Raw genomic sequence first — 12,284 nt, 5'->3', positions numbered from 1 at the left:
AAGTGCACAGAAAATGCTGAACTTCTGCCCAGTGTTTTGTTAACTTCCTTCCTGGATGAAATGGCTTGTTAGAAAATGAGTTTTAGAAAACCTACATGATGATTCTGCCTTTGAGTCATGCAGTATTAAATGATTATGGCCGATTTGTCTCTGAGGAGGCTACTTTCAAAAGGGACTCGCTCCAGAGACAAATCAATTCTTAATCTGCTTCATGAGGAGGCCCCAAAACACCTCCCAAGATGAAGGAATGCGTAATCTGTTTTTCCAAAGAATACCTTAATAAAATATAAGGAGGAGTGTGAGATAAAAGTGGAAGGGAGAGAGAGTTGGTTTGGGTTTGTTCTACATGATTGCAGCTCAATTTTCTTTCTAACTCTCTCTTCATCAATACAGGACTATCTGTGTGCATCTCAGGGCCAGTACCATATATTGGATTAAACTACAGCATACTTATGCTCTCTTTTGTCCGCAAAATTGATCAAGTCCATCCCCATCCGCATTATAGATACTACGGAGAAAGAAAGCAGGAGGGTATATTAAGATGGAACTGGATCAGGGTCCTACGGTGACTGTGATGGTTGTATAAAGATTGCAAAAGACTGAAAAATATTATCAAATCTGGGGGAACGTTAATTCATGCATGTTTGTTAAGACCCTAGCATCAATGCAGTCTCCCTGAACGGGGATATTTGTGATACTGAAGTGAGCTGGTGTAAATGGAGGCCTTTTCAAGAGGGCTACAATTGCCACAAAGGACTAGCAAGGAGAATTACCAGCCTGTAAGGGGTTAATTTATCTTTCAGGGGAATAAAAGTGAATAAATGAGTTCTGTATGCTGCTAACAGCAATGGTGAAATATTAACAGGCTGCACTGAACATCCAAATCAGATGTAAAAGTCTTCCAAAGGCGAAAATTGCTCCTTTCTGCTTCTGTCCTGCCCATGGTAAAAAGGAATCACCTTCCCTACTGGGTCTGCCCTGTCTCCAGTGCCAAAACCCACACCTGCTGCACCTCCACGCATCCTCCTTGCTGCTGCACGCTGGAGGCAGGTGCACGCCGGCAGGTCGCAGTGCCCCGGTTTGAAGAATCGATGTTGTTGAGGGTGTGGAGGTTATCCCATTACCCTGAAACCAGCCTTTAGCTGGGTTAGGATGAAACAGAAGTATTACCCTGTGACACGCAGCCAACACAGCTACGGAAGGCTGTGAAAGACTTGGGTAAAGAAAATTTGTCTTAATCCCAAAGACCAAAATGAAAAAGCTTCTTAGGTAGCCTGCCATCTTCTCACACTTGTCCATATCCCCAGGGGCTCAGGTTGTGCCCAGAGGGAACTTTTCCAGCCAGGTGTAGGTTTTCCCTGAAGCTATTCAGAAGGTGGCTTCAACCCTCCTCCCTCCAAACTATGGGTGGCATCTCCTCCTTGGAGACACAACTGCTGATGAATATACTTGGCACAGACATGTCTGTGGGGTTACTGCAGCCCTGTAGAAACCAGGGCGGCACCTGGGGTGGCCGACCCTCAAAAACTACCTCAGAGGGGTGCCCTAAGTCCCACTCATCTTCCTGAGCTCCATCTCTGTGCCCATAAAGGAGGGCACCCTGAGCCTTTGGCCAGGTCCTGCTCCTGGGAGGAGATGCAAACCTTGCCATCCTAAGTGACACGCAGGGATGAAGGAGCCAAGCCACCTCATCGGGGATGAATTTGTCCCATCACGGATGGCCTCAGGTCAGGAATTGAACCTCAGGGTCCCATCTTCCCATGCACAGCTCCACCTCCAGCCTTGACATCCAGACAAATGGGCCTCAACATTTTCTGGAGCAAGAGGTCACTGGCAAAACTCTTGGCTGTGAATTCAGGAATCACTGGGCATCTACATCTCTTCCATGTCTCCTTTCCCTAGGGTGATCCCATGACTGGTTTTGGACCCCAGGGCTATAAAGGCAGTAAAGGAGATCACGTAAGTTTGACTCTCATCGTCTTTCTAAGCTATCCCTTCCCCAGCGTTGGTGACATCCCCATAGGAAACAGCTTGGGACAACCACTGCAAACCAGCACTTTGGTCCAGAGCCAGCAGCTGAGGGCTGCATCCTTCCAGGAGAGAGGTACGACCCACTAATTTCTGTCTTGTCCTTCAGGGTGAACAGGGCCTGCCTGGTTTTGATGGAGACAAAGGCGAGAAGGGAGAGGATGGACCTGTAGGAGAAAAGGTAAGAACATCCCAATGTGATTGAGCTGTACAAAAAAAAAAAAAAAAAAAAAAAAAAAAAGGCACTGGCTGTGTGAGGAGGGGGCTATATGCAGATACTGTATCTGTACCCTCCCTTCCCATGTTTCCGATGGGAAACAAGGTGCAAGGACACATTTGCCCACCTCTTCCCACGGACAGGGCAAGGATGCTGCTGGGCTGGGGCTTGGGGTTGTGATACTCATCCCGTTTGCCAGGTGTGGAGCCTTGTAGTTGTGGGACCATGTGAAGCTGGTGTTTGCAGTGTAAAACCACTTCGGGAGAAGTGTTCATTCAATTGCTGCAGCACTGAAGGGCCCCGTATCTCCTTCTCCCTCCAAGAGTTAGCCGTGCTCCTTCCTTCAAATGCTGCAGCTCCTGAGGCAGTTTTAAGGCTCAGCCAGCTCCTCTGTTCCTGTCCAGAGCTGCTCCTCATGCAGGGCTGTCCCCCAGGGGGTGGCACAGCCAGCCACCCACCCCTCTGGCTGTCTTTGCTCTTTGAGAGCCCCCCTTGGTGGTCTCAGGTCTCAACCCATCACTCTGCTGGGAGGAATCGCGCAACTCTCCCACTCTCGGACTGAGTCATGGATTAAATCTCCATATGCTAATCATCCCTATTTTGATATCATGTTAATGGGTTTTGCTCCAGAAGCCTGACCCAGGACAGGGACTCAGCTGGATAAATATAAGTGTCTACAACAGCAGCATCCCTGTCTGAGCTCCTGTTACTTCCCATGGGGATCTGCATAACTCCACAGGGCGGATTCAGGATGGGCCAGTGTGGGCATCTCCTTTGTGAAAGGGCAGATCATGTCCTGGCACTGATTAAATCCCCAGTGATGTTAAAAGAAACCCATGGAGATGCTCCCATGGGTGGTACCTGTGTTTTTGTCAGATGAAATCCCCCTCGCAGTATCTGTCAGACTGCTCCCTAGTAAGAAAATAATATGTAAACATCTCCTAAAGACGCAGCACCTTTGGGCTGAATACCTGAGATACTCTGGAGCCCCAGGGTAGTATCTCCACCACCAGTAATTCAATCGGGGTCTTGCTCTTCGGTGTTTGCAAGGAGACAGCCTACTTAGAGGCTTTGAGACCCTTTTCTGCTTGTGTTCCTTCAGTCCCCATCACTGGGCACCAACCCTCTTCCAGGACAGTGCTCTGAGCTTTCTGCTGAGCTGTTCTGCAGCTGATGGCTTTCTTCCTTAGCACTGGATGCCATACAGACATTTGGGGTCTCTGGGGGCCTGCTATAGACACGGAGATTTTGGTGATTCTCTTTGCTATCTCCATGGGTTCCTCTGCTCTCTCTGAGGATGGGCCACTTCAAGATCATAGGGTACTTAGGCTGCGTTTGACAGGGATTTTAAAATTGTAGGGACTCAAAGGTGAAGCTGGCTCCAAGGGAGTCATGGGGCTTTTTGGAACAAGAGGACCAGTGGGACAGAAGGTGAGTACAGCGAGCACCTACATTAAGATATCCTCTCTAAGACCCAAGGTGTAAAATCATGCATGAACTGATGCATAAAATCCTTTCACGGTTTCCTCACAATAGAATTCTGTATTCTCTCCAAAATTACTGCTCGAAATATTATGGGGTTACCAGAGAGCAGAAGTTGTGCTCTGCCAGGAGAGCCCTAAAGATCCTTCCCATTTTATAAAGCACCATCTTTCCTGGCATCTTTCCTGGGTTATGACAGTCAATAATGATTTTGCTGAAATGTCAGTATTTACATGCCAGGTATGAATTCCTGCCTAAGCTCCAGAATCAAAATGGAGATGCAGGGCTCCCTTCAGCTGCCCACCCAGGATGTTTAAAGGATCTTACATCCCAGCTGCTGCTGCAGAGGGTCCCTGACCCCCAAAGGTCCTCCTGTCTCCTCTTCCACAGCTGTAGGAATATCCTAAAGCAATCCCCATTCCCAGAGTGCGTGCATCTCTTTCTCACAGTCATTCATCACCGCTTTCCTTGCAGGGAGAGCCAGGAGCACGAGGTCTGCCAGGCTCTGCAGTGAGTTGGAGCATGTTTCTCTGCCTTTGGGATGCTTAAGCATGGAGTGGGGCTGGCACCACTCCTCCTCACCCCATGGCCACACATATGGGTCACTGGGGAGGTGAGGGGATGGCCACTCAGTGTTGCTCCACAAAGCTCATCTTCAAAGAGGCTTTGCTGGAAAACCAGCCATGGGCAAGGGGGGCAACACCAAAGGTAAGTTTTAATAGGAAGTTGCATTTTTTTGCATCAGGAGACACATGAAATGTGCATTTAATTATTACTTGTAATGCCTTTAGCACTTCAGGGAGCATTGCCAGACACAAACAGGCAATGTTCCATGTTCAGGTGGTTAAGAATTGTGACCATAGGTTATGTGTCACATGAGAAATGTATAAATCCTTGAAAGACTTGACTACAAGTGGCTATTCCCAGTGCTTAGTGGACACTGCTGTTGGCCAGAGGGAAAACAGTTATGCAGGAGGACCTGGAAAGGACCTGATTCCTGCAAACTGCAACTGGGGAAAAAAAGAAAAAAAAATAGTGATAATAATAATGGTAATGATAATAAAGTAATTTTGATTTCTCTGCAATGTTTTATGTGCTTTACAACTTTGCCATTTCACCTGGAGGAAACCCCAACTGAAAAAATAAGGGTCTCCAAAGTTGTTCAAAGTGAAAAAAAAGTCACCACTGATTTGTTTTCATTGGGGAAAAGAAGGAATAGTACAGTAGGAAACACCAAAAGGCAACTAGTCATGGAAATATGAGCATGTTCAGTTGTCTCATTGCAATAGGAAATATTAGTATTTTCTTAACCTATTCCACTATTATGTCTCCTTGTGCATGAGCAGGTGGTTCTCAGCAACAGCCTGTTGCTGTAAAGGCTCCACGGCTGCTCAGCGCTGCCTGATGATTACTGGTCACGGATGTATGGGTATTTAAGAGTCCATAATCCAAACTGGTAATTGCTCACTGAGGAAAAGGCCCTCATTCAAATAAGAATTTCAGCTCCTGCATTGGTAGTACAAGTGGGAGAATAAGGATGGGTTTTGAGCAGCAAAAGAAGCTCAACTGGACTCCAGTAGGAACTGGCCATCCTGACCAGCAGCCATCCAGTGATGGTTGGGAGGTGTGCTGTTTTCTACTGGTACCCACAGGGGTTGGTGCATAATATAATTAACTACCAGAAATTGCTATCTTGACAATCAGTATTTGAGGAAAGCTACGTAATCCTTCTTTGGAAAATATCTGAGGATTTTGCTGGTACAGGGAACGCTATGCTGTGCTTGGGGCTAGAATGAGATAACAAAGCTTGGTTTTCGTTTTTCATTAAATTTCTAAAATTGCAACTCTCACATCAAAGCTGGGGCCTTGACAGAGGAGCCTTGATATACAACAGCTTGGATGAAATTCATCTGACCTCCGGTTAGATGTCTGCCATGTTCGCTTTCCACATCTGAGCGGGCTGGACTCAGAGTGTTTTATAGACTGCTGTAGGGTAGTCTTGCAGTGTGATTCACATCATCTATTTCAGACACCTGTGATGGGACATGACATCCTGACGTAACTTGTTCTCCACAAAACCAGGCTGATGGTGTCTCACTTTATCTTCACAATGCTCACAGATACCTTGATTGTTTGCTCCTGAGTTACTCCAGAGTGGGAGGTTAGGCTGTCTCATTGATCATTCCTCAAGTCCTCTTTTCCCCTTCTCTTGAAGACAGACACTACTTAGTCCAGTCTGTCTGTACGCACTCATTCCTATGCAAAACCTCCAAGGTAATGCCTAGCAGTTCTCATTTTCCTTCAGCCCCCCCTAATTCCATCTGTCCTTTCTACAAATTTCCACCAACTCATTGCAAAAACTTGCTTTCTGTCCTGCTGAATTCCCTCCCAGTTGATATCTGGGGAGACAAAAGTTCCAGTGCCACCACAAATCACTCTGAATAATTTAACCAGCTTGTACAAAGTCTCATCCATTTACTCTTTTGATTTGATCTGCAGGAGTTCCCAACCAAGTGACAGTATTTGTGTCTTCTCCCTGTAATCGTTGCCTGGAGAATTTCAGTGGACTTAGATGAGTTTATAACTGGATCTCAAGGCAAATGAGTGCATTCTTGATATTCAGGACACCTCCTTCTTTTTCCTCTTTTCTAAAAGCACTGTGCTCGTTTACATTGATATTCCTGCCATACTTCATCCTTTAATATTAATACTTCAGCCTGTGTTAGATATATTAAGTTGTAGTCTTGATTATGTATTAAGACTTCAAGCTCCTCTTCTTTATGTCCCAGATGTAATTCATGCATTAAAATACTGGCAGATTAACCCATTATTCTCCTTAAAGCTCTGTTTTGAATATTCCTTGCCATTACTCCCTATTTTGGGTTTCCAGGATCTGAAGTTATGAGTGTTCCTGGGTCTTCTCCATCGTGGTGTGCAGTCTTCCTCACTTTTGTACACTTCCTCGGTGTACAAATAGGGTCTCTGAGTTCTTCATGTCCTCTTGTGAGCTGGGCTCTATAGTTGGCCAGCAGCCTGTGGATGCTCGCCCTATAACTGAGGAAGCCAGGCCCCATGTGGTAACACCACCCACACAGCCATGTGCGTGTTCCCAGAGAGTCCCTCTGAAACTTGACTGGAGGGTGGGAGACCCACCAGATCCTTGGGTCTTCTGCTTTTGCTCCCACAACCATTTCTGATGTTCTTTATTCTTCAGTGCTCTGTGGGGCCTGAAAATGAAGTGATAACCAAGGCCCCTTCACCCAGGCTGTGGTAGGTGTGGTAATACAAGCACAAATTTGACTTTACCAGATTAATTAAAAGCCCTAGAGCTCTTGATATAGTCATTGAAGAGCTACTCAGGGTACCAATGTGAGGGTCATACCTCACTACACCAGCTGCGTGAGGACTTAGGTGAACCCTATGGCAGCACAGCTCTAAGGCCTGCTGAGCAGTGGGGCCACCTCAAGCAAGAGGTGAGGAAACGTTGGGCGTAGACCTCTGTCCTGTGCTGGACAAGAGGTGCCCTAGCCACTTGTAGCACAAAAAGCCATATTCTGAGTTGTTTTTGGCCCAGGAGGGTGCCCTGAGCACTTCTGATGAGTCCAAGGTGGCCAAGGAGAAGCCATCCAGACCTTCCAGCCACAGGTGGAAATCTCTGCCCAGAAACCTTGGAGGCTTTGTGAGATGCATTACCTGAGAATTAATGCTTGTTACAGCCACGAGGACAAGCTGCTGCTTCCACACCAAGACAGGACAGGGTTTTTTGGGGGAGGAGGCTCAGGAGTGAATCAAATAATTGCGGGCAGGATCGTCTAGGCACAGGACGCAGCAGGGAAGGGATAAAAACACAGCTGAAACTCCCAGGTTGAGACTCCCAGCTACTTCAGATGTATCATCCCATCAAATATTGAGCGCCGAAGCCCAGGAGGTGGGAAATGTTTTAGCAGAGGTAGCAGCCTACGCCATGGTTTGGAAATGCATTAGCCCTTTGATGTCTCTTCCCTGCTGCTTCCAACAGATTGCTCCTTTCGGGGTGCAATGTGTTTCTGCAGATGGATTTCATGCTTGCCCAGGGTGACCCAGCTAATTCCCCAGCTCCTCATCTGAGTGGAGACAATGAGCCTGGTGATGACACAGGCTCTTCCCTGGCTCCAGCCCAAATCTTCGCAGGAATTTGTGCCTGGAAGCAGAGATCCTCGGCTGCTCAAAGGCATCTTTGCGTCACGGCCAGTGCTCAGGACTTATGACTAAGCCTCTGCGTTGCTGTGCCTTCATGGTACCTGGTGTCTTTGTGGTTAAATGAAGCCTGTTCCAGCAACATTTTAATAACAGAACCAAACAGCAGAAGCCATTTCCAGTATTCCACCATTAATTGCCTTTAAACTGCCATTTTACTAGCTTTTCTTGCCCAGCCTTTATTTGCCTGGCAATACACAGAGTGTAAATCTGAGGGAACAAATTTCCATTTGGCTTCTTTCCCTTGCCCACTGCCTGAACATTTTTCCTCTTCTTCTTGTTTTTAAATCCTCTTCCTTCTTGACCCTTTCAGCCATCATTTTCTTTCCCTGGGTGTAGACGGCCTTGAAAAGCATCATCTCTCTGACCCAAACCTCTGAAGAGAGATTAGACCCGCTGCATGCCCAAACCTGATTAAAAAAAAAAACTTTCTAGCATGTATGATGAAGTCTGTTCAGCCTGTCACAGATAGAGCAACTACAATGAGATAAGATCGAGGTCAAAAGCATATTCACTAGATAAGTAGGCATGCCTGAGACCAGCAATTTTTCTGCCTACCGGTACGTATCTTGAGCTTAGCTCTTCCTGAATCCACCTGAGTTCCTTTCAGGTCCAGAGCCATCACAAGAAGCATCCCACAGGTTAAAGCTAACAGAAGAAATGAGAGTTGGACATGGGCAGATGTGGGAAACACAAGAAAAGACAGAAAGGTCTCTCTTTGACACAGGAGCCCCTCTGGACAAATAAATCCAGGTGCTGAGAGGACTATTAGAGCTAATTGGGAAATCACTAACTAGTGTCAGGTTCCTTCAGGCTCAGGCTGTGCTCAGGAATAAGCTTTAGCCCATCCTCTCGGGCACAGATGTATAGATCCCTGGCCAGATGGGTCTGTACCTAGTTCAAAGCAATCTGAAAAATGCCAGGCACTTGAAGGTATCCTGGGCTCTTGAGATTTAAACATTGAACCAAAAGGTTTATTGCCCTCTAAACAAGCAATCTGTCCTAGTAAACAGAAATTCTAGTTAGCTGTGTTTTTTATGGCCCATTTATTTCCTCAGCCAGAACTTCATATTGATTGTGTCAATAAATAGTAACTGGTAAATAAAGATCATGCATGAGATGTTCGTGCCTGATCGTGCAGGCAGGGCTCGAGGAGCATGGACTTTACCTCCTCCAGACATGACCGGCAGAGCCGTGGAGGAGCACGTGGCCTGCTCTCAAATGCTCCTATTACTCCAAAAGATAAAAGGTGCCCAGGCTTTGGGAGGGGTTCGAGGAAGCACTCCCCAGAGAGGAGCTGAATTTTAATATCTGGGGATGAAGAGGTGATGGGTCTTGCAGGCTGACCTGCTGGCAAGGGCAGCACCGTCCCACCCACGTATCTCTGAGATGTTTGCTTGTCACCACGATCACTGAGTTGTCCATTAGCCACTGAGAGGATGAGTAATGGGAGAGGTGATGATGTAGCTGTTTGACATACAGATCTGGTGGCTGTTTTTTTTCCTTTTTTTTTTTTTTTTTTTTTATAAACATGCTTCCTTTCAATAACTTACTGTAAATTAATTCCAAGCAGATAATGTAACCAAGCAGACAACAATAACTTGTTCATCTCCTGATCTGCTTAAGCAGCCAACTCACGCTCCTCCAAGAGAGATGAGCCCTGTGCAATCAGTGTCTCTCAAGTGGGGCCAAATCCAATTTCACCTCACACCCAGGTTCTGAAAACTGCAGTCAAAATCAGCCAGATTAGATAAATGGACTAGCAGAATTGGCAGCCTTGGGAAAAAAAAAAAAAAAAAAAGGCATTTTTAGTAACTTTCAATTTGCTGTTGGAACAGGGAGACCCCAGAGAAAGAGGCCCTAATGCTGGATGATGTTGATATCCCATGCTGAGCTAAGCAGCAAAGTGGTTCAAGGATGTCCAAGGTGTAGTGCTATGGTGGAGCATCTTTACCCTTCATTGCCCACATGTTTGGGCTGGATGAGGCTCTCTTTTCTGGGTCCAAACTCTCCAGGTGGGAGATCTCCAAACTGCAACTGTGAGCAGCCCTGTGCTCAGAGCTGCTCTCACCAAGCAGGGCATTCAACGAACTGAATTTCACTGCTGAATTTCTGCTCTGCTCCACTGGTTGGGGCTGAAACTGAGCTGCTGACCCAGTGCCCAGGACCGTGGGCATCCCATGAAGGAACTCACACAGCGTGATGCTGCCTGCTTATACCCCTACCCCTATTTTCAACTGCAGCCATCACCACCTCAGTTTTCTTTCTTCACACGTGTGGCTTGCAGGTTTGTGAAAAATGGGTGCTAAACCCCAGCCTCGTGTCTCAGTGCTGGTTTTAGGGTGGCTCCTGATCTCTGACCATGTCTGTGTGCCACCTGGACTCTTACTATTGAGTTTCTATCCTGATGACTCTCCTCAGCCACTGCCTTGCTAACACAGAAATTCATTTTGCTCCTCTTTGGCAGGGTGCAGCAGGCCTCGATGGGAGGAACGGAAACAAGGGAGCCAAAGGTGACAGAGGTCTGCAGGGACAGAAGGGGAAAGCAGTGAGTAGCAGGAAAGGATGTGGTTCATTTGGAAGGCAAAAAGAGGCTCCATGGTTTTCTCACAGCCATATAAGAAAGTTTTCTTCACTGAGGGTGGTGAGGCACTGGAACAGGTTGCCCAGGGAAATTGTGTGTGCCCCATTATTGGAAGCGTTCAAAGTCAGGTCAGCTTTGAGCAACCTGATCTAGTGAAGGGGAGTTGGACTAGGTGATCTTTAGATGTCCCTTCCAACCCAAGCTATTCTGTGATTTTATGATTCCATGAACTGCAAATTTTTTAGGAGCCCCCAGTGGTTAAAAGGACAATATAAATGCAACTGATGTTATCATCAGAGCTGCATTCTTAACCTGTCAGGCTACATATGATATGGCTTTTGTTTTGTTTTGTTTTCATGTAGGGAGATAAAGGTGATCCTGGGATTGCTGGTGACATCGGGCGGAAAGGAACAAAGGTAGGGGAAGGGTGAGACCCTGTTGAAATCTCTGTTCATGGAAATACTCAAAAGCTGTGTGGATATGGTCTTGGACAACCATCTCTAGGTGATCCTAGAGCAGAGTCCAGCAGAGTGGTTGGACCAGGTGGCCTTCACAAGTCCTTCCAACCTCGACCACTCTGTCATTCTGTGAAATAAACACTGGGACAAGCAGAGAAAAGAACTCAGACTCCAGGCTGGAGTGGGGCTGATGGGGAAGGATGCTGTGGGTAAGGGAAGCTCTTGCAGCACTACACTGGGACTAATCCTGTGCACATGCAACGTTCATCCTGTCTGCCTTCCCCTTGATTTAACATCATTGCCCATGATCTGCTTTCTTTCCAGGGCTTACATGGGCTCCCAGGACGCACTGGCACGCCAGGAGCCAAGGGCACCAAGGTGAGCTCAGCCCAGCTTTCCCTCCTGCTCTGGATGCCCCATTTCCAGGAGTGTTTCCCACTCATCCCCAGGGTAACATCATGCTTGAAGAAGCCACCCTAACTCAGGCAGAAGACCCTCTCTGCAGGCTGTAGCACAGAGAGATGTGGGCACAATCGGGATTGTCAGAACTGATCCCCAATTTTGGACAATCTGTGGTTAAAAAAAAAAGAAAACAGCCCCTCATGAACCCCTGCCCAAATCCTCTCCTGGTCTGTGGCTTAGCAACTGCCTGGGCTCGATTCACAATTACTGCCAGGCACATCGCTCTGATTGTCAGCACTGCTGGTCCTTCCTCTATAAACAGGGATAATGGCCCTTAATGGTCTTTTTATGAAGGGTTTTGAAAAGCTTGATAAGAAGCAAGGGAGCGCTTGATATCTGAGCCAATGGGCTATGTTGTTATTATTGTTGTTATTGTTGTTATTGTTGTCCTTCATCTGCCTTGGCCTGTTGGGTAAATTAAGTCCTACTCAGTGAATTGCCCACCTACTTTTATGTGGGTGGGCTTAAAGTCAGGGCAGCCTAAAGTCTATATTGGTCTGATGTAGGAATTTACATTAGTCTGAAGTAGGAATCTACCCGTATTTAGGCTTTCTGTTACCAGGAATGTCATCATGTCCATGCCCTCCACAGCACCACTTACCCACCTTGCATTTTGAAGCTAGTTTTCCACATATTTTAGACACTGTATGTACTTACAGCCCATTCACTGCTTTTGCATCCACAGGGGGAAATTGGCAGTCCTGGAAAACCAGGAATCCCAGGATCAGATGGGCCATCTGGACCAAAGGTGAATATTTAAATTGCACATCTTCCTTCCAAAAGGAAGTTTCCTAAAAGCTTTGCAGATGATGGGAAT

At 46.8% G+C, this 12,284-nt stretch overlaps 1 protein-coding gene across 1 annotated transcript in view; it reads left to right on the top strand.

The window, feature by feature from the left end:
- Positions 1-12,284, top strand: part of LOC116499632 (collagen alpha-1(VII) chain-like) — an 89,605-nt gene that overhangs the window by 63,197 nt on the left and 14,124 nt on the right. The window contains exons 71-78 of the mRNA XM_032204421.1: positions 1,903-1,959; positions 2,138-2,209; positions 3,605-3,676; positions 4,202-4,237; positions 10,431-10,511; positions 10,910-10,963; positions 11,330-11,383; positions 12,153-12,215. Of these exons, the coding sequence (XP_032060312.1) occupies positions 1,903-1,959; positions 2,138-2,209; positions 3,605-3,676; positions 4,202-4,237; positions 10,431-10,511; positions 10,910-10,963; positions 11,330-11,383; positions 12,153-12,215 (489 nt within the window). The remainder of the gene's footprint in view (positions 1-1,902; positions 1,960-2,137; positions 2,210-3,604; positions 3,677-4,201; positions 4,238-10,430; positions 10,512-10,909; positions 10,964-11,329; positions 11,384-12,152; positions 12,216-12,284) is intronic.

The sequence above is a fragment of the Aythya fuligula genome, chromosome 1 (assembly GCF_009819795.1).
Source record: "Aythya fuligula isolate bAytFul2 chromosome 1, bAytFul2.pri, whole genome shotgun sequence".
NCBI classification, from domain to species: Eukaryota; Metazoa; Chordata; class Aves; order Anseriformes; family Anatidae; genus Aythya; species Aythya fuligula.
This window is presented reverse-complemented; position numbering and strand designations above follow the sequence as displayed.